The 22650-nt window shown below is 43.4% G+C and overlaps 2 protein-coding genes and 1 long non-coding RNA gene across 3 annotated transcripts in view; 1 reads left to right on the forward strand and 2 right to left on the reverse strand.

The window, feature by feature from the left end:
• The first annotated feature begins 505 nt into the window (after positions 1-505).
• LOC311009683 lies at positions 506-1601 on the forward strand. The gene is made up of 3 exons (XR_014596678.1): positions 506-892; positions 1107-1198; positions 1519-1601. It is a non-coding gene; the product is annotated as an uncharacterized lncRNA (long non-coding RNA).
• Positions 1602-13307: 11706 nt separating this feature from the next.
• LOC311010071 (uncharacterized protein) overlaps positions 13308-22650 on the reverse strand; it is a gene marked incomplete at both ends in the record, with an annotated part of 443514 nt that continues 434171 nt past the window's right edge. Inside the window, 3 exons of the mRNA XM_084004552.1 lie at positions 13308-13373; positions 14636-14961; positions 15754-15988. Of these exons, the coding sequence (XP_083860678.1) occupies positions 13308-13373; positions 14636-14961; positions 15754-15988 (627 nt within the window). The remainder of the gene's footprint in view (positions 13374-14635; positions 14962-15753; positions 15989-22650) is intronic.
• LOC311010023 (scavenger receptor cysteine-rich type 1 protein M130-like) overlaps positions 19727-22650 on the reverse strand; it is a gene marked incomplete at both ends in the record, with an annotated part of 42617 nt that continues 39693 nt past the window's right edge. Inside the window, 3 exons of the mRNA XM_084004505.1 lie at positions 19727-19825; positions 20351-20499; positions 20593-20907. Of these exons, the coding sequence (XP_083860631.1) occupies positions 19727-19825; positions 20351-20499; positions 20593-20907 (563 nt within the window). The remainder of the gene's footprint in view (positions 19826-20350; positions 20500-20592; positions 20908-22650) is intronic.

Here is a 22650-nt window from a genome sequence, read left to right on the forward strand (position 1 = left end):
ATAGAATCCTGTGGGAAACACTGCTATTGGTACACAAAACTGGTAGATCGGCCCCTTAGTCATGATTGATTCTGGGCTGGACCAATTACAGCCGAGGGGCGATGCCCGACAGTGTACAAGCATTGTCACAAAAAAGTTTGTTCATAGGCTTCATTGTCTTTCCATCGATACCTGGTGGGCCAGTCTCGGTTGAAAATGCCCAGGACAATTTTTGGTCCCAGTCCAGCCCTGTTGGTGGGCCTCTTGAAGTCAACATTTCCCTTTGGCTCATTTGCAGTGATCTTGAGTTTTGAAATTAATTTATGATGGAACAAAAACATAAATGTAGGGCCTCCAGTGTTACAAAGCTCTCTTGATCGACACCTCCTTCAAACTGCTGGCTAAAGAACAAAGCAGTAAGCTCCCAGAGCTGTGCACCAATCAAGGAATGAGGCTTTATACTATTTCCTGTTTAAACAAACTAACTTCCTGTTTTAGTAATTTTGAGTATAATAGTGTATGTGAGAGAGTATGATAGTAAGTGTGTGTAACTATAGTAGTAAGTGTGTGTGACTATAGTATTGTTTGTGAGAGAGTATGATAGTATGTGTGTGTGACTATAGTAGTAAGTGTGTGTGACTATAGTAGTGTATGTAAGAGAGTATGATAGTAAGTGTGTGTGACTATAGTAGTGTATGTGAGAGAGTATGATAGTAAGTGTGTGTGACTATAGTAGTGTATGTAAGAGAGTATGATAGTAAGTGTGTGTGACTATAGTAGTGTATGTGAGAGAGTATGATAGTAAGTGTGTGTGACTATAGTAGTGTTTGTGAGAGAGTATGATAGTAAGTGTGTGTGACTATAGTAGTGTTTGTGAGAGAGTATGACAGTAAGTGTGTGTGACTATAGTAGTGTTTGTGAGAGAGTATGATAGTAAGTGTGTGTGACTATAGTAGTGTTTGTGAGAGAGTATGATAGTATGTGTTTGTGACTATAGTAGTGTTTGTGAGAGAGTATGATAGTAAGTGTGTGTGACTATAGTAGTATCTGTGTGTGACTATAGTAGTGTGTGAGAGAGTATGATAGTATGTGTGTGTGACTATAGTAGTATCTGTGTGTGACTATAGTAGTGTTTGTGAGAGAGTATGACAGTAAGTGTGTGTGACTATAGTAGTGTTTGTGAGAGAGTATGATAGTAAGTGTGTGTGACTATAGTAGTGTGTGAGAGAGTATGATAGTAAGTGTGTGTGACTATAGTAGTATCTGTGTGTGACTATAGTAGTGTTTGTGAGAGAGTATGATAGTAAGTGTGTGTGACTATAGTAGTATCTGTGTGTGACTATAGTAGTGTGTGAGAGAGTATGATAGTAAGTGTGTGTGACTATAGTAGTATCTGTGTGTGACTATAGTAGTGTTTGTGAGAGAGTATGACAGTAAGTGTGTGTGACTATAGTAGTATCTGTGTGTGACTATAGTAGTGTGTGAGAGAGTATGATAGTAAGTGTGTGTGACTATAGTAGTATCTGTGTGTGACTATAGTAGTGTTTGTGAGAGAGTATGACAGTAAGTGTGTGTGACTATAGTAGTGTTTGTGAGAGAGTATGATAGTAAGTGTGTGTGACTATAGTAGTATCTGTGTGTGACTATAGTAGTGTGTGAGAGAGTATGATAGTAAGTGTGTGTGACTATAGTAGTGTGTGTGAGAGAGTATGATAGTATGTGTGTGTGACTATAGTAGTGTATGTGAGAGAGTATGATAGTATGTGTGTGTGACTATAGTAGTGTGTGTGAGAGAGTATGATAGTAAGTGTGTGTAACTATAGTAGTGTTTGTGAGAGAGTATGATAGTAAGTGTGTGTAACTATAGTAGTATATGTGCGTGACTATAGTAGTGTTTGTAAGACAGTATGATATAACATGTGAGAGCAAATATGAATTATTTCCTAAACGGCCTCTCATAGGTAATGGCTTACCCTCAGTGCTGATGGATAGACCACTCAATGTCTGCTCCCTTCTCTTGAGGAACTCCCAGTGTTGCCTTACTTCCAAAGCAAGTATCATCACCTCCTCCTCAAGTCTTCTTATGTGCATTACCTTGTCAAAAATCTTTTTTTTGGCAAGGAAATCCACACCATCTGGAAATGTAAAAAAAAGAAGAAAAGAAAAATTAAGCCAGAACAAAAAGACTAATAAGCTAAAACATAAATTAATGTATAACAGTTGGCGACCAGTCTCCCAATTCAATACATTTTTTACATGAGAAGAAATAATGTTGCCAAGAATAATTAATTAGGCCATGACCTCTTTTGTCATCCAGACCCTTCTCTAAACTCATTCATAAAAAGTTGAGGCTATTCGGTGATACCAATTAGAAGGTTCAAAAAATGCAATGTGTAACATACCATTGGGGGGTAACTGCCAAGGAAATATGTAGCCAGCTTGTACAGTGTTACTGACAGGGCCGATTTGCTCTTGGGGTTGGACCATTGCATCATGTTGAGCCACATAGATCTCAAGCTGTTTCTGCTCCCTCCACATGCGGTTGCGGATCACAGAGCATCCTGAGTTGCTGTCTGGGAGACATCAGAGAAGACACATTCCGATCCATGAAAAAACCCTAATAATCAAATGTGAAAAACTTTCTGAAAACATCTGATGTCTTTCACAAACTTTGTACCTGTTTGGCTATAAAGCCGTGCCCTACGCTGCCTTAGGCCCAGTCTCCTCAACTCTGGATCTCACTTGTAGCAGAGAATCATTACTGGCTGCAGGGGGTTCTTTACAACACAAAGCAATGTTGAGTTATGCAAGAACATTGTACTGACTTATTTAATCAGAGAAGGCCCTTAATAGACTGCTCTCTTTTACATGGACACCCTGAAGTTACAGTGTACTGCAAATCAACAAATTATACAAGGAAATCACATAACAGACAACACCAACTCAAAGAAAGAACATGCTCATAATTGACATTGCCATGGTTCATAACAGATAAAAACATTGACCGAACATTTGGCTTTCTGCAGAAACGGCAAAAATGCTTGTTTCAATTGTAATGCGGAAATGTTCGATATTATACAAGTTGATTAATGATACCTACCATGTTCAGCCCAGTCCCGGACATCTCTGACCCACTGTTCCACAGTCCCATCATGTGCAGACATCTCTCCCTTGAGGGTCTCTAGGCTCTGCCTCTCCCACTCAAGATTCTGCTGTGTCTGTAGGAAAAGGAGGGATGGAGGAAATGAAACTTTAAGAGTGACATTTGTCACTCATATTGCAATGTGGCCGCTTTTCTGCAAAGAGAAGGTTACCTTACGAAATCTTGTGCACAAGGTTTTACACATGTTCTCCATCTTTCTCTTATTCCGGTCCATAATCTGGACAGTTAGCATGTCTGTGCGTGCTGTTACCGACCAAAAAAGAAGACAAAAATGATGTTTGCCTAGCAGCTCCAGTCAACAACAATGCTGTTAAAAGGCTCCACTAGTGGAACTCTATGCTGTCAAGTCATGCTATCTATATGATGATTCTGGACATAAAATATCAAATATGAAAAATATTTGATATTTCATTAAATATCAAACCCTATAACCAAACTCCTTTGCCCATGAACTTTGTGATTATGGCGGTCCTGGACAGGAAGGAGTTAACCATTTCCACCTCCTCTCCCAGGGTAGAACCCGCTCCATCCTGATTGCCTCCTCCCCATTTTATCGGACATTTTAGGAATATACAGTGCCATCTATTAATCTGAGTTCAGGGAAACATGGATTGTTGTTTTGGCTCTGTAATCAAGCAGATTGGATTTGACATGGAAAAATGACTGGCATCGAAACACAAGGGATGAGTAAAAACTACCTCACACTTGATGCCATGTGCTTTCGCATGGAGCACAGACAACAGAGGCTTCATGGTGGTGAGGGGACTGTACTCTGGGCAGGCTTCAGCAATTCTCTGGATGTAAGGCCAGTACTTGCATATTACGTCCATGCAGAAGAAGGCTGGTGGACTGGCTGGGATTTCCTTCTGCAGGAACATTTGATATGCAAAGATCTCACCCCTGTGGGATTGTATGACAGCATTGCATTAATTAAGTGTCACTTCATGAGCATTTGAAATAAATGGAACTGTCGTGAAAATACGAAGAATGTTTTTATACTTGCCTGTACATATTCAGGGCCCGAAGGATATTGCCGTGATGGCACACTGCTACTTCTAGACCCTGGGGAAGAATTAAAAATTAAATTAAATTAAATTTATTTTAATTTAACAATAATTCGGCCTTTGCTTCAATTCTGTATGCGTATTTAAATGTTATTACTGCTACTTTTCTCCATATGAAAAAGCAAATCATTTTGTTTGGAAAACCTCCAGTGTGGACGCAGCCCAAAACAGTTACATCACATCATATTAACTATTAATTGCACAAGTCTACCAGCTCGTCCAACTATGCATGCTCGTTAACAGTTGCAACTGCCATTTCCCTTGATGAGGACAAAGGCATTTGGTCCCTGGACCATGGCTGCCCACTGCTTCTAAATAGTAAGGATGGGTTAATGTGAATTTCCCTCATTGTGGGACAATAAAGGAAATATTATCTTATCTTATCTTAAAATGTTGTATTTGGCAAATAAAGAATTTCCCATTAACTATTTTCCTATCATTATAGATAAGATAAGATATTCCTTTATTAGTCCCACAACGGGGAAATTCACAGGGGTTAGAGTGTAAGCAAAGGGTGGAATACAATGCACTACCACAAAAGTTAATATTGTGAAAAGGGCAAGCTCTAGACAACATACTTGCTCATCAAGGCTGGAACGAGCCCTCTTGCTTGTTGTCTCCTTTGCTGCGTTCAGCTGAGACCTGCCACAAACGCCTTTACCTGGCAACTACAAAAACGACAGGAGGAGGAGAGTGAGAATAGTCACATTAATGTCTTACCCCTTACTTCCGGCTTTGCTACAGTGCAGACGCTTTTTCTCTTTGCTCTCACCCCTGCCTGCGATTTTCTGCTATTTTTTTGCTATCTGCTTCTCCTCAATAAGAAACAAAGAGCAGCAGCTCCTGGATATTTACAAAACCAGTGGGATTATATTTTCTTTGAGATAAAACGGGCATTTTTCAATATTTTTACGACTTCCTCAACGCTACGCGAGGAGGCCTACCAAACAAGATAAGCCTGAGCCTGCTAAAGGTAATTAGCAGAAGATGCCTCCCTTCTCTACGGAAGATTACCATAAACTCCTACAGAAGATTTTACTGCTGGAAACAAAAATGAATCGGTTAGAAGTAAATGTAGAAGTGAATGGACTTTGTGGGAACAACACCACTCTAGCACTGACTCAAAACAGTGGACAGGAGCATGCTAGAACCCAGCTAAGTAGCAATAATGAAGCTATGAAGAAACGGGAGGATCCTGTACACGGTAATAAATCTACCAGCGATAATCCTCCCTGGAACACACTTGGTGCGAAGCCAAAGAGAAGACCATTTCCCCGTGACATGGGAGAACGGATATCTGGCAGGACCCAGCGCCCCGATATCTGTGATCTGACCGGCTGGCCTGCGTTACCATCTCCATCCAGGCACAGCGCCTCCTCAACCCCACTGCTGGATCAGTGGATCCCTCCCCCACCCCCCCCCCAAATCTCCATCCAGGTCTTCGTCATTCTCCCTCCCTCCAATAAACCTTTCTCTCCCCTCCTCCCCCTTGGAGTTCCAAGAGCTACCCCCACCTACCCCCCGCCCTTCTCAGATTATCAACAACGTCGAAGGAGGACTGAATGTGGATCCCTCCCCCACCCCTCCCAAATCCCAATCCAGGTCTTCGTCATTCTCCCTCCCTCCAATAAACCTTTCTCTCCCCTCCTCCCCCTTGGAGTTCCAAGAGCTACCCCCACCTACCCCCCGCCCTTCTCAGATTATCAACAACGTCGAAGGAGGACTGATTGTGGATCCCTCCCCCACCCCTCCCAAATCCCAATCCAGGTCTTCGTCATTCTCCCTCCCTCCAATAAACCTTTCTCTCCCCTCCTCCCCCTTGGAATTCCAGGAGCTACCCCCACCTACCCCCCGCCCTACTCAGACCCCCTCTCCCAAGGCTGCAACTAAGTCACCAAAACTCAAGACCCCCTCTTCCAAGGCTGCAACGAAGTCACCAAAATCCAAGACCCCCTCTTCCAAAGCTGCAACTAAGTCACTAAAACCCAAGACCCCCTCTTCCAAAGCTGCAACTAAGTCACTAAAATCCAAGACCCCTCCTCCAAGACCCTTCCCTTATGGCCACCTCTTCCCTTTTGGCCACCCCCTCCCCACCCTGACAGCAGCCCTGAATATTACTGAGACAGAAAAGGGTTCAGTAGTAGACCGCATTATCAGCTGGACCCAAGGTCGCCTACATCAAAACATGGCACCTTCTGCATTCCTGTTGTGACTACTAAGAGAGTAAACATTGGGAAATGTTTGTTGTGACAGCCCAGAGAAGAGAGTGCAGGAAGGCTGAACGAATCTGGCGGAGTACTAAACTTCATATTCACCATGACATCTATAAAGAGAGCCTCCGGGCCTACAATTTAGTCTTAAAAAGTGCGAGAGAAACATACTTCTCCAATATCATAAACAACAACACTAATAAGGCGAAAACCCTATTTGCAACTGTTGACAGACTGACCAACCCCCCAACACAAATACCAGCTAAACTCCACTCCACGCAGAAATGCAATGAGTTTGCATTCTTTTATACTAATAAAATTGAAGGCATCAGACGCGCCATCAATATCTCAAACAAAAAAGTTGGATCACCACCCTGTTCAGGCAAAAGTAACACAGCAATCATGGCAAGCTTTAATGCCATAGACTCTAAAACTCTAGTGGAAACGGTGACAAATCTAAAATCATCCACCTGCTGCCTTGATGCTTTACCTACCAACTTTTTTAAGAATGTTTTTGACTGCCTATCAATAGACGTATTGCAAATAGTTAATAACTCCATTCAATCAGGCAATTTCCCAAAGGCCTTCAAAACTGCAGTCATTAAACCTCTTCTAAAAAAGCGGAGCCTAGATGCCTCTATTATCAACAACTACAGACCAATTTCAAATCTACCCTTCATAAGTAAAATAATTGAGAAAGTTGTCCTCCAACATTTAAATCACTTCCTGGCTTCAACTGGCTACCACAACAACTTCCAGTCAGGATTTCGACCTTTTCATAGCACTGAGACGGCCCTTATTAAAGTTGTAAATGACATCCGTCTTAACACAGACTCTGGCAAAACTTCAATATTAATGCTATTAGACCTCGGTGCTGCATTTGACACTGTCGACCACTCAATACTCTTGGACAGGTTGGAAAACTGGGTGGGGCTCTCAGTCACAGTCTTAAACTGGTTCAAGTCATATCTACAAGATAGGAACTATTTTGTTTCCATTGGCGACTTTGTATCAGAACCTACCAATGTAACGTGTGGAGTCCCCCAAGGTTCAATCTTGGGGCCAACTTTATTCAACATCTACATGCTCCCACTAGGACAAATCATGCAAAATAATAACATTGACCACCATTGCTATGCCGATGACACCCAAATCTATGTAGCACTATCACCAAACGACTATCGCCCCATAGATCTTCTGTGCCAGTGCATTGAGCAAGTCAAAGACTGGATGTGCCAAAACTTCCTACAACTAAATGAGGACAAAACTGAGATAATTGTTTTTGGTGCTAAAAAAGAAAGGTTTAAAGTAATTCAACACCTTCACTCTCTGTCCCTGAAAACCTCAAACAAAGCCAGAAATCTTGGGGTTATTATGGATTCTGATTTACATTTCGACAGTCACATTAAATCAGTAACAAAATCAGCCTACTATCACCTAAAAAATGTAGCAAGACTTAGAGGGCTCATGTCAGCTCAAGACTTAGAAAAACTTGTACATGCCTTTATTACTAGTAGGCTAGACTACTGTAATGGTCTCCTTGCAGGTCGTCCGAAAAAAACTGTCTTGTTCAGAACGCTGCTGCTAGAGTTCTTACAAAGACCAAAAAATGTGAGCACATTACACCAATTCTTAAATCCTTACATTGGCTCCCTGTATGTCAGAGGATTGATTTCAAAATCCTCCTGCTCACATATAAATCACTACATGGTCTAGGACCGAAGTATATCACTGATATGCTCCCACTACATAATCCTTCTAGACCACTAAGATCTTCTGAGACCAATCTGTTAGAGATTCCCAGAGTAAACAACAATCACGGGAAAGCATCATTTAGTCACTATGCAACAAATAGCTGGAATAAACTTCCTGAAGATGTAAGACTTGCCCCAACTCTGACCACTTTTAAAACTAGACTGAAAACTTTTATGTTCACCATAGCTTTCTGCTAAATCTTTTAATGTCTGCACTGTTTTTAATTATTGCAAATATGTTTTTATTCTCCTTTTCTTTCTGTAATGCATTTTTAATTTTTTGCCTTTATTTTCTTTTAATTCTTCTATTTTTTTTCACTTTGTTGTATGATGTGAAGCACTTTGAGTCTGCCTTGTGTATGAAATGTGCTATACAAATAAAGTTGCCTTGCCTTGCCTAATAAATTAGATATTTTTTCAATAGGGTTGCAAAATTCCGGGAATTTTCAGAGTTGCAAAATGTCTATGGTAATTAACGGGAATTAATGGGAATAAACCTGGAATTTACAAAATTGAAGGTTGGCCCTTAACAGGTCAGGGATTTTAAAGGTCCCATATTATAATGTTTTTCATCAATTCCACACAGCCGTCGGAGGTCCAACAACACTGGAGCCCTGTTGTACCAGTGGGGGGGCTGCAGAGACCATGCAGGAGTCACTTGTTTTCCTCATCCTGGGAGTTGACAGGCTCAGGGAGGACCAGTTTATAGGTGGAGAGACCAGAGAAAACCTGTTTTTCATAATATGGGACCTTTAACAAACGGATTTATATTTCATATCAAACATTTAGATTGAATATATTTTTACAAGAAAAGTAAATATGACAAAGTTCACAAATATTGCTGTAAATGTGGCAAAAAGTGACTTTAAAATATTCACACCACTTTTTTAAACGTTAAGAGCTAAATGTGGCAAAATGTAGTCGTTCATTTGACATGTGAAAGTGTGTCATGTGAAAAAACAGAGCGATACATCAAATTATGTATTATATATGTATTTATTTTCTTTTGCACAAGGATTCCAGAGGAGCAGTCGTTGGATCTCAGGCTCCTCCAACAAAGCTCATTAAATGTGTCCAAAACAAAATCACAGCAGTTCAAAATGACAACGTACGACATGAAATAGTCTAGGAATCAAATATAGGCATAAAATGTAACATAAAACATGAACTGAGAGATTTGTGGTCGATTGTAATTCCAAAACAAATATACAAAGTCAAGATTTCAGTGTTCTACTTCAACTGCATCGACCTGCTGCATATGTTTCTTATGTTTATTCAGATTGTTTGCTTAGTTATGACCATATTTCTCATCAAAATCTGTTCAGTACAAAAATGAGCAAACTCATTGAGACAGATGCTTAATCATTATTCTATATACAGACTTTTATTTTGAAATTTGCTTTGATTTACTGATCATCCCATGGCCTCATATTTGTTAGTTTTTGGTATTTTTGTTTCATTTTGCTTTTTGCTTTCTCTTCTCATCATATAAAACATTGTCATGAATAAAAAGTCACGATAAACAACAACATTCCTTAAACTAAGTCAAATGAGCTTAAAACTTATAAAAAATAGCAAAATCAAATACAACTGTTGATGATATGAGCAAAATGATTAATAAGAGTAAAATCCTGAAATACAAAATCATATACTTTTTTATAAAGAACAACATTAAGTCAACACTTATGTATAAAAAGAAGCAGAATTCTTATGAAATATAAACATTGGTTCATCACAAATTAAGCTGTTCATTGTGATTCTCTTCAGCTAAATGTGTCCTGCTGCCCAAATCAACATCAGAACAACAATGAGCCATGTGAACCACAAGGGGGCGCTGACGTGAAGTCATGACATATGTGACTAACAGATGATGTCGGTGTGAAAACGGTCTCTGAGACCTCCAACAGGACTCTGCAGTCCTGGTGCTGGGAGATTTCAACCACGTCTCCATGAAGAAAGCTCTTCCCAGATACAACTGATCAGTGAGTCTGATCACAACACTGTATTCCTCCTTCCTAATTACCTTCAGAGACTCCAAACATCTAAACCAAGGACAAAGATGGTGTTTATAAACCTGATCAACATGATGATATCCACATTTTCACTGACACTGCAATGTCCTCTATCAATGTGTGTGAGTCTGTGTGTATCCCACCAAACCTGTTACCATAGCAACAACAAGCCTCGCTTCAACAAGGAAGTAAGGCGCCTATGCAGTGAGACAAATGCTGCATTTCAATGTGGCGACATAGACCAATACAAACTCCTTAAATAGCAACTTCAAAAGGCAGCTCAAACAGCTGAAGTCACTTCTAGAGTCACACCTGAAAACAAGCTCCAAGTCCATGACTTTAAGGGGGTTTGGCAGGGCCTGCAGACAACAGGGCTGTCAACAAATATTCTAAATTCGAATATATATTCAAATAGTTGTTAAAAACAGAATTTTGAATGTGAAAATTAATATTCGAATCATATGTAAAAAAACAAAAAAAACAAAAAAAAAATTCAATTAATGTTAATATTGGGCTGCACGGTGGTGTAGTGGGTAGCACTCTCGCCTCACAGCAAGAGGGTCCTGGGTTCGATTCCCGGGTCGGCCTGGGTTCCTTCTGTGTGGAGTTTGCATGTTCTCCCCGTCTAAGCGTGGGTTCTCTCCGGGTTCTCCGGCTTCCTCCCACAGTCCAAAGACATGCAGGATGGGGATAATTGGTGACTCTAAATTGCCCGTAGGTGTGAATGTGAGTGTGAATGGTTGTCTGTCTCTACATGTCGGCCCTGCGATAGACTGGCAACCTGTCCAGGGTGTACCCTGCCTTCACCCAATGACAGCTGGGATTGGCTCCAGCCCCACCGTGACCCTAAAATACAGGATAAGCGGTAGAAAATGGATGGATGGATGGATAATGTTAATATTTGTTTCAATCACTGAATGAAGCCTGCCATATTTGGGACAAGAATCACGACCTTAAATTGCTCTAAAGTCTTGATCATCTCTCAGCATTTGTTTATTGTTGTCGTTCATTTAAACCGCTATGCACGCACGCACGCACACACACATGCACGCGCGCGCACACGCACATACACACAGACAGACAGACAGACAGACAGACAGACAGACAGAGAGACTGACTGATTGACTAAATTAAATTGATAAAAAGTCACGATAAACAACAACATTCCTTAAACTAAGTCAAATGACCTCAAAACTTATGAAAAATAGCAAAATCAAGTACAATTGTTATGAAATGAGCAAAATGATTAATAAGAGTAAAATCCTGAAATACAAAATCAAATACTTGTTTATAAAGTACAACATTAAGTCAACACTTTATGTACAAAATGAAGCAGAATTCTTATGAAATATGAAAATTGGTTCATCACAAAAATAAGCTGTTCATTGTGATTCTCTTCAGCTAAATGTGTCCTGCTTCCCAAATTGACCTACAACAACAATGAGCCATGTGAACCACAAGGGGGCGCTGACGTGAAGTCATGACATGTGACCAACAAATGAAGTCGGTGTGAAAACAGTCTCTGGGACCTCCAACAGGACTCTGCAGTCCTGGTGCTGGGAGATTTCAACCACGTCTCTATGAAGAAACCTGTTACCATAGCAACAACAAGCCTCGCTTCAACAAGGAAGTAAGGCGCCTATGCAGTGAGACAAATGCTGCATTTCAATGTGGCGACAAAGACCAATACAAACTCCTTAAATGGCAACTTCAAAAGGCAGCTCAAACAGCTGAAGCCACTTCTAGAGTCACACCTGAAAACAAGCTCCAAGTCCATGACTTTAAGGGGTTTGGCAGGGCCGGCACACAATCACTAACTACAAGACCAAGCATCATGTGAGCCCCCCTTCCTGAGAGGCTGAAGGATTTCTAATAATAATAATAACACATTCAATTTATATCACGCTTTTCTGAACCCAAAGACGCTTTACAGACAAGAGATAAACAGACCATCAGACAAAACAATGAAAGAAAGAAGATGGGTTTGGAGGAGGGACTGGAATATGGTGAGGGACTCAGAATCACCGATGGTTTGGGGAAGGGAGTCCCAGAGCCTGGGAGCTGCCCTGGAGGAGGCTCTGGCCCCGAAGATGTGGAGGTTGGATTTGTGGATGGAGAGGAGCCCGGCTGATGTGGATCTGAGGGCCCGCGAGGGTTGGTAGGGGGGGATGAGGTCAGGGAGATGAGGGGGGGCCAGATGGTGGAGTGCCTTCTAGGTGAGACCAGGATTTTGGAGGTGATGCGGTGGGAGATGGGAAGCCAGTGGATATTCTTTAGGACTGGGCTGATGAGACGGGCGGCTGCGTTCTGGACCAGTTGGAGTCGGTTTGTGGAGCTGGAGTTGATGCCGTGGAGGAATGAGTTACAGTCATCCAGACGGGAGGAAATGAAGGCATGAATGAGGATGGAGATGATGAAGAGGAGGGGGCCGAGTACAGATCCCTGGGGAACACCCTGTGTGACTGTGGCTGAGGAAGAGGTGTGGTTATGGAGGGAAATAAAGTGGGATCTGTTGGAGAGGTATGACTGGAGCCAGCTGAGTGCGGTACCTTCCATACCGAGGTCTTGGAGCCTGGAGAGCAGAATGTTAGGGCTCACGGTATCGACGGCTGCGCTCAGATCGAGGAGGGTGAGGATATTGAGGGAACCTGTGTCAGCAGAGGTGAGGAGGTCATTGAGTACTTTGACGAGGGCTGTTTCAGTGCTGTGGAGGGGGCGAACACCAGACTGGAGGGGCTCAAACAGGTTATTAATGTGGAGATGGGATTATAATTGTGTCATTTCTACTGTAGATTGGAGTCCAGTGAAGCTCAGACCAGCTCTCTCAGTCTCCCCACCCTAGGTTGGCTGGTCCCCCCCCTTTTCAATCTCAGAGCATGATGTCAGAAGGCTGCTCCACCATCAAAACATCAGGAAAGCGGCAGGGTGCTTACCAGGGTGAAGTAGAACAGCTGGTGAGGTGGTGCCAAGACAACAACCTCATCCTCAATACATCTACAAGCAAAGAGCTGATGGTTGACCTCAGAAAGAAGGCAGCCCAACACCTCCCCCTCTCCATCTATGGCCATCTTGTTGAGAGGGTCTCCTCCTTCTGCTTCTTAGGTCCCACCATACACCAGTCCCTCTCATGGGACCTGAACATCAGTGTCATTGTCAGCAAAGCCCAGCAGAGACTCCACTTCCTCCATCAGCTGAGGACATTTGGGTTAGCAACAGAGAGAAAGTAGTGCACAGAGCCTCCAAGGTCATTGGCTGCAGTCTGCCTACCATCGCCTCACACTATGACACCAGAATCATCAGGAAGGCTAGAAACATCCCCACTGACCCCTCCCACCCAGCACATCACCTGTTCACTCTTTTACCATCAGGGAAGAGGTACAGAAGCATCACCAGCAGATCCTCACGCTTCAGAGATAGCACCTAGCTCCAAACCCCCCACTTCAACATGGACATCTTTTCATGTCCAGAGTAATAACAATATAGTAGAAATGTGATGAGTCATATTTCCAGAGGAACATGCGTATGAACATGAGCTGGTGTCGGTGTGTTAGAAACCCATGTGGATGTGAGAGGAGCTCCTTGGAGGTGCTACTCTGCTCCCCGAGCTCCTTCCTGTTCAGTCGGCCCTCCTTCAGCTGCACCAACGCCCAGGTTGTAGTAATCCGGCTCCACGTCCTCCCGTCTGCCCGGCTTCTGCCCCCTGCTGGCCTGGAGAGACGTGACAGCACACAGACATGTGACTTCCTGCATGGCTCCTCTCTCCAGGTCAATGAACACAGACTGAGTCAGTGCTCTCAACAACAGACATGTGTCAGTACCTTACAGTAGAAGTAAAGGCCGACCTGCGCCGACAGCAGAATCAGCGGCACGGTGACCAATCTGATGATGACAGGTCTCAGATCTGATGATCAAACACATGGACAGTCATCACATGACTCATCATGACTCCAACAGCTGCCATTCAACACAAACTAGGGACCTGGCATTCGGTCCTCCAGTCCATTGTTTGCTGTCACCATTTACAGACCTGGTTTCACTTTGTTCACTAGATCAGGGCTGGATTCCAGAAAGCAGGTTTAGTTCAAACTCTGAGTTTGTTAAGCCTGAGAAGAGGGACACTCTGGGTCCTCTGTTCCACAAAGACAGTGAACCTAAACTTCCACCTAATAGATATGGAAGCACATTGATTGGAGCAGCCTGACGTCGGGACACGATGTTCAGAATCAGAATCAGAAAGGAGTTTATTGCCGAGCATGGGCAGACTGGCAATCTGGCATCAGATTAAAACCATATGTCTTAGGCTGCCTGTTTGCACAATATTCTTCTGCTTCATTTTCAGCTGCAGCCACATTCTTTTTGTGTCTGTGGGATTAAACCTAAATCTAAAAGAATATTATTACATTTCACTTCTTCCAGTCATGCTAATCAGGAATTGAACAGTCAGCTTACCTACGACAGTGACAGAGAGCAGACGGCTCTCATAGGAGAGGTTATGAGAAAGAACATGGACGTGATAAACACAGCTGTAGCGTCCCTGGTGGGCGGGCTCTGCAGCAGGAAACAGGAAGTGGGCAGTGTGATTGACAGCTGGCTGGGTGTAGTTGTGTGCTGAGTTGGAGGAGGTGAAGGTGAGCTGGAAGGAGCCTCCTGGGTACTGTGGCTGGACGGAGCAGAAGACGATGAAGTTGGAGCCCCTGAACGCCTGAAACCCCTGCTGCTGGGCCTCGGAGACCCCGTCCATGGAGGAGGACACGGAGATGTTTGGCTGCAGCAGCAGGTCTGTAAAGACAGAGAGATGATGAACGGTCACATGAGGCTCGTTGGAGAGGAACTGCTCCTCGCCTGGAAAGTAGACGAGATCAGGCGGCAGCAGCAGGAGGCGGAGCCTAAAAGCTGCCGTCCAGTCCAACACTTTCCAGCAGCCTTCATAGACGTCACAGGAAGTCATAGAAACAGTTCCATCCTGTTAGATGCTACCTGTAGTTTGTGAACACGTTCAGATTGATATATTTTTTAAGAATTCATTTGGATTTATTCATATTTGTTCATAAATATCTGGAAATGTGTGTATGTTGCATTTTATTCTCTCCTTTCCTCTTTTGATGTCTGCCTCGTAAAGAATGATGTAACTACTTGTTTTGATAAGTGCTATAAATAACCTTTATTATTGTCGTTATAATTATGGTTATTATTATTATCAAACAAAAAAGATATGTTTGAAAACTTTTATGACACAACATGAGACTTAAAGCCCACGATCTAGCGTTAAATATTAGAATGAGATCAAGATACACTGTGGAAACAGGAAGTGATGTCACAGGTCTGACAGACAGACAGACAGACAGACAGACAGACAGGTGTGTCCTGCCAGGTGAAGCTCAGCAGTCTATGGAGGGTCTGAAGCTTCCAGAAACCAGCCCACTTCTCTACATTCTAGGACGTCATTGTCCTGGAGAACTTTACAGTTCAGTCCAGTGGAAACCACTGACTGTCACTGGGACAGAGGAAGGAACATACTGGGAACACTGCTGTCATAGATGATGTCATAGATGATGTCACTGAGGGGCTTACCTGAGCAGGTGAGATTCTGGATGGAGGAAGAGGAATCTGATCTTGCACACTCCCTCAGAGTGGATCCAGAATGAACACAGTCAGACCTGATCCTCCACACAGGTCTTTTTGAGGACTCCTCTCTCTCTCCTACAGAAACAGCAGAGCCACAGTCCAGCTCTCTGCAGGCAACAGCTGCTTCCTTCAGGGTCCAGTCATAGTCATCCACTGGTCTCCAGTCTCCCTGATGTCTCACCTCCAGTGTTCCAGCACAGCGACTGGCTCCTCCCACCAACCTGACAGGCTCTGAACAGAAAGAAGAGAGTCGTCAGTCAAAGAGCAAAGTGAGTTTGATGAGAACAGAAATGAACCAGATCAAAGCTGCAGCTCCTCTTCTACCTGAGCAGGTGAGTCCAACAGCTTTGCCAGGTGAGCAGGTGTTTCTATCTGAGCCTGAGCTTCTACAGTCCAGGAGAGCAGACTCATGGCCTCCACACTGGAACTCTTTGGTCCACGTTGGAGCCCCCACGTCTCCATAGAGCGCCCCCTGGAGGACTGAAGGAGCCCCACAGCCAAGCTCCCTACAGACCACCTCTGCATCCTGCTGGTCAAAGTCAGCTTCACACACTGAGGACCACCACTGGTTGGACTGGTTGGACTTCACCTCCAGTCTGCCTGAGCACAGACTAGTCCCATTCAGCAGCCTGACAGAGTCTGGAGAGATGATAGAAGATCAAATAGAGAGAGAGAAAAGACACCAGACACCAGAGAAAAAGATGTCATGAAACTATTCAGTGATTCAAACTGGACTCAAAACAATTCCACCATCAGTTCATCATGAACAGTTTTTCTCAATTGCTTTGCCACAATTCTCAAAACATAATGAATATTTTCTAAACAACATGTGTAAACCTCCAAACCACTGGCCACTGCTTCACAACACATTATCATTTCTCATTCTTTTAGACAAATTGCAAATATTTTAGCACATATATGCAAATGAGTACAATTATCTACAATTAATGATTGAACATATCTTGCTGATCAAAACTGATTATGTTGTTTCTCAGTTGAATAGTTGTTCTCTTCAAAACATGTATGAATTCTTTCATGGTGTGAGTCATCACATGTACAATAGTCCGTTCAACTGTCTAAATGTGTCAGCATATATACCATGAATATCATTATGTACTATGGAGTATTTTCTAACGTCCACTAAACTGGTAAATTGTCTGTCAGGAGAAACTTGAACTTCACTAACCAATGAGGAGTTTGTCCCATCTTACATCAACCAATCACACGTCATCTCCAGTCAGCTGACAGGTGCTATTCATGAGTACGGCTGTTACCAAACATATTTATAGAGCTGGACTACAACAGAATAACCACAATGTCTGAACATGGAGGAACCTGCTCAGGTACATCATGAACAGGGCAACTGTAACCGTTTCCATGGAAACGTGAGTGCAGTGTGTAATACTGTAAAAGAAACTTGTACTGATGAAATCAGCATGTGGATAGTATTCAGTTTAGTGTTCAGTTCACTGGACAAACAGAACATTCTAGTAGAGGAAACATTCAGGGTCAACTAAAGAAATAGGACAAACCTGAAATGTGGATATAAGCAGTGTTTCCCCTACCATTGTACCAAGGAGACCTGCCGCCAGGCCAAAAAAAATAAAAAAATAAGCCACTTATCAATTAATTCATAAATCAATAATCATTTACATTAGGAGCGCCTCTGTGCATCGCGACGCGAGTCAAACTGCTTCGTGCCTAGCGATGCGAGTACCGCTGCTGAGAGCGCGGGCATACATTCTGGGATGTTTAGGGTTTGTTAGCTAACCAACTGGCGCCGCCGGAGGCAACTCCAGAAAAAAAGACAGGTGCAGGTGAGACGGAAGAAAGGGGAGCAGATTGCAGTGGAGAGGGGGGCTGGTCGAGGACCGTTGCACGGTTCACACCGGGTTCACACCGGCTGCCGAAGCACCGCAAATAGCCACGGAACGGAGCCCGCTTCCTCTCGGCACCCTTGTTAACCAATAGTGTAGTTCAGACCAGACGCTACACGCCGCGATCCTACGCGCCGTGTAGCGATCGTTTCGCCGTCTATTTCGGGTGTATTATGTGCGCGAGCCGCGAGTGATCGCGTCAATTATGGCAGAAAGTCACACAAAGAAACACGAGACAATCCGGTCAATTTGCAAAATAAAAGCAATTTTCAAAATAAAATACAGCGATTGACAAATGCGATCATATTTGTGTATCTAAACAGTAGAGAGATGAAAACAAACAAGCTTCTCTCTCTCTCTCTCTTTTTTGGTAAGCAATAATGATGAAAATAACACAGACAATAGGCTAGTTTTCCCAGGCATTGTCAAATGTATGTAACTCTGTTATAATAAAATGAATAAAAAACTTGTGGCCAAGTTCCCCTATGACAAGGCCTTGGTGAAGTTCTTCACAAAACCCAGAAAAATCAAGTGCAGCAGAGAACGATGCACACTGTGTGGTTGAAGTGCACATGTAGCATGTTCCATTTGTACTGTATGCAATAAATGCACCTTAATAAGTCACTCTCTCCTTGTGATCTTCAATACACTCGGGTTGAACATAAATTTGAATGCAAATATAATAATTGCAGAATTGCAGACTGCTTGCTGTACCACTTAATCCAAATGCACCAATACACCATCCCACGCGTCTCGTCCGTGTAGGGTTTTTTCGGTGGGTACCACCGGGCCTGAAAAAAATTCTAGGGGAGACACTGTATAAGGAACATTTCCAGGCTCCACTGCCGTCCTGAAAAACATCTCAACATTCTGACCACCATTGTTTCCATGAGGTCAAAGGAACTTTTCATTTGGAGGGCAGAGACTTTTTATATGAGACACTAACTTTGTTTTGAAGCACGACTTCAATGTTTTGAGTGAGTTCTGACCTTTTGCAGGTGAGTTATGGTGTTGTGTTGGAACATGGAAGCTATTTAGACAAATCAGGTTCTGAGAATATTAACAAAGTTTCAAGAGATGAGCCAAAGAAATTGAAATAAACTGTAACACCAGAACACGTTTAGAACACCACAGCCTGCAGCAGTGTTACATCACATTTACATGAATACACTCTAACAACTGTTATCCATTGTTCAACACTTTCAATATGTTTTCAAGCAGAAACACATCATCATCTGCAGATCCTCTATTCTGTTCCTTCTGCTCAGAGACTCCACAAACGTTGCTCTCCACACAGAGAAGTTACAGTTTTGGATTCTCTCTTATCTTCCTGAGAATAAAGCTGTGTTTAGAAACAGAGCTGTAAGATGTAAAAGCCATCGGGGCTGGACTCTCTCCTTCTAAGGAGGTGTTCAGGGTGAAGGACTCCACGTGGGGGTGGAGATACTGACGAGCCCCCGACTGAGCTGCTCAGAGTTGTGGCCACTTTTGGTGCCTGCTATGGTGGCAACCAAAGAACCTGCTGGTGGAAACCAGCGGCTCAGAAAGCTGTGGAGCTGAAGAAGGAGTCCTTTCAGGCTGCTTGGTGGTCGGCCCAGAGGACTCCTGAAGCAGCACACGTGGAGGTTTCTCTCATACAGATATCTTGGTGCATTCAGCAGATATGTTGAATATGTTGAATTACCAACAGCTGACAGCTTTCTAGATAAGTAAGAATGAAGAAAGTAAAACAACCACATTGCATGCATCTTTGTCATGACTTCATCGCTTCTAGAGCTCCGTCCATATCTTTGTTTCATTTCACGGAGCGCTGTGTGTGTGTGCGTCAGCCCCGCCCCTCTGACAGAGAGGAGAGACGCTGGATGAAGCGGTGTTGTTAGACAGTAGAGACTCTCAACGTTTACAATGATAATAATATATATATATATATATATATTAGAGAAAACAAATACTTTTAAATACTTTTATAAATTCAATGAAATTCCGCATTTTACAGTTGATTACATTTTCATTGTCCAAATATGTGATTCTGTCATAGGGCCCTACTCGGCACGCCCCAGTTTGAAAACCACAGTGTGACGGAGGGAGGAGATTCCTCCCAGTCCTGGTGCTGCCTGCTCATCAGGCTGAATGGCTGGCACCTGGCAAGGTGTGGGTGTGGCCACTAGGCCTGAGCAGAAGTACTCTGCTCAGGCTACGCAGTCTCTCTCTGCCTTTGGTCTGGTTTGGATCTCGCACATGGTGTGGGGACTGTTTGGGGCCTGGTGTTCTGTGTAATGGATTATTTTGGGTCAATTATAGGTTTTTGCATCCACGCACCCATACATACACATTCAGCCACCTCACTTACAGACACGCATCCATAAAACACTATCGATTACTGATTCCTTTTCTTTTTGAGTTGTTTAATACATTTCTTTGTTTAAAAAGTATATGTCTGGTGTGGTCTCCACCTTTTTTGTCTGGTTCCCTGATTAAGGAACGTGACAACAGTCATAGATGATGTCATAGATGATGTCACTGAGGGACTTACCTGAGCAGGTGAGATCCAGGATGAAGGAAGAGGAGACTGATGTTGCACACTCCCTCAGAGTGGATCTAGAATGAACACAGTCAGACCTGATTGCCCACACAGGTCTGTATGAGGACTCCTTTCTCAGTCCTACAGAAACAGCAGAGCCACAGTCCAGCTCTCTACAGGCAACAGCTGCTTCCTTCAGGGTCCAGTAATAGCCATACACTGGTCTCCAGTCTCCCTGTCTCACCTCCAGTGTTCCAGCACAGCGACTGGCTCCTCCCACCAACCTGACAGGCTCTGAACAGAAAGAAGAGAGTCGTCAGTCAAAGAGCAAAGTGAGTTTGATGAGAACAGAAATGAACCAGATCAAAGCTGCAGCTCCTCTTCTACCTGAGCAGGTGAGTCCAACAGCTTTGCCAGGTGAGCAGGTGTTTCTATCTGAGCCTGAGCTTCTACAGTCCAGGAGAGCAGACTCATGGCCTCCACACTGGAACTCTTTGGTCCACGTTGGAGCCCCCACGTCTCCATAGAGCGCCCCCTGGAGGACTGAAGGAGCCCCACAGCCAAGCTCCCTACAGACCACCTCTGCATCCTGCTGGTCAAAGTCAGCTTCACACACTGAGGACCACCACTGGTTGGACTGGTTGGACTTCACCTCCAGTCTGCCTGAGCACAGACTAGTCCCATTCAGCAGCCTGACAGAGTCTGGAGAGATGATAGAAGATCAAATAGAGAGAGAGAAAAGACACCAGACACCAGAGAAAAAGATGTCATGAAACTATTCAGTGATTCAAACTGGACTCAAAACAATTCCACCATCAGTTCATCATTTACAGTTTTTCTCAATTGCTTTGCCACAATTCTCAAAAGATAATGAATATTTTCTAAACAACATGTGTAAACCTCCAAACCACTGGCCACTGCTTCACAACAGATTATCATTTCTCATTCTTTTAGAGAAATTGCAAATGATTTAGTACATATATGCAAATGAGTACAATTATCTACTATTAATGATTGAACATATCTTGCTGATCAAAACTGATTATGTTGCTTCTCAGTTGAATAGTTGTTCTCTTCAAAACATGTATGAATTCTTTCATGGTGTGAGTCATCACATGTACAATAGTCCGTTCAACTGTCTAAATGTGTCAGCATATATACTAGGGGTGTCAACGTTTAATGCTAATGCTAATGCTAATCCCATGAAATCAAAGCCATTGTAAGTGGTTGCGCATGGATCCCGTGCTGTTACTATAAGCCAACTTTGCCTGGCATGAATTACACTCAACTGTTGTACATATAATACTACACACACAGGGCTTGATGTTGTTTTGAAGGAGCGCCGTCTGCATATATTTCTAGTCAACACTCGACCTGCATCAGCGCATGTGAATACGAGCGGATCTGTGCGAGCAGGCAGCGCGAGCGCAGCGGATTTTGGACGGAGACACACAGCCGCATTTTGATTATAAAGTACCGGTCCGGTCCGGTTCCGCTCACACCACGAGTCTGAAGAGTGCAACAGCTTATCCAAATACAGTGTCAACTTTCCGAGTTTTGAAAGTAGAAAGCGACATCGTGGTGGTTCAACGAGGCGGACGGTCATCAGAACAACATCAAGAACGTACACGAAGAAGAACGTAGCGGGGGCGCGCGGTGAGGATTGTTGTGGCCGCGCGCCTTAAGGAGCAAGTCTCCACTGTGCTGCGTGGAGATGAGAGATCAGCTCATATCAGACACTATACGGCCAGCATTTTTTTATGTTTTTTTTTTCACTAAACGGACCAGTAAATATTCCTTCGCGGGCCGGATACTATAGCCGTATATATTGGTGAGAAATAAACGAGGAGGAGGGAAAATGACGTGTAAACGGTTATTGATTTTTCTAAACGGTTACGATTTATTATTGTATCGTTGACACCCCTAATATATACCATGAATATCATTTCAGTCAGGACCACTTTGTCAAAAATAATCTTTATTTCTTGCAGTTTTATTTGGCGGTATGGTACTGTTCTGGGACTCCCTGCTCTTCCACGCGCTTGCGTGGAAAGCCTGAGGCAGGAAGAGCACCTTCCTGCCCTTCATGAGCCATCATGAACGGCATAAGCAGGGAGCGCAGCAGCAGGAAAACCCAGAGCAGAGCAGCCAACATGAATACAATGACAGGAGGAGCTGGGGTGGAGGTGGGTTGCGAAGTGCCATCAGAGAAAGCAGGACGGAGGGTCGGGCAGGAGCAGTTTAAATAACCCGCTCTGAATGCAATTTACCAATAGGGAGCGGACACGCAGAGTCAGCTGAGCCATCAGCTGATCTGTACTGACAGCTAAGCTGTTAGAGCTTGACGTCGTGGCCTGCCGGAACTAACGCTACGCTTGATTTGTTTATCAGTGTTACTGCGGCTGGAACAAAGCTGTTTTTATAACGTTTTGTTCTGCAGTATGG

This window comes from Eutrigla gurnardus (assembly GCF_963514095.1).
Source record: "Eutrigla gurnardus genome assembly, chromosome: 24".
NCBI classification, from domain to species: domain Eukaryota; kingdom Metazoa; phylum Chordata; class Actinopteri; order Perciformes; family Triglidae; genus Eutrigla; species Eutrigla gurnardus.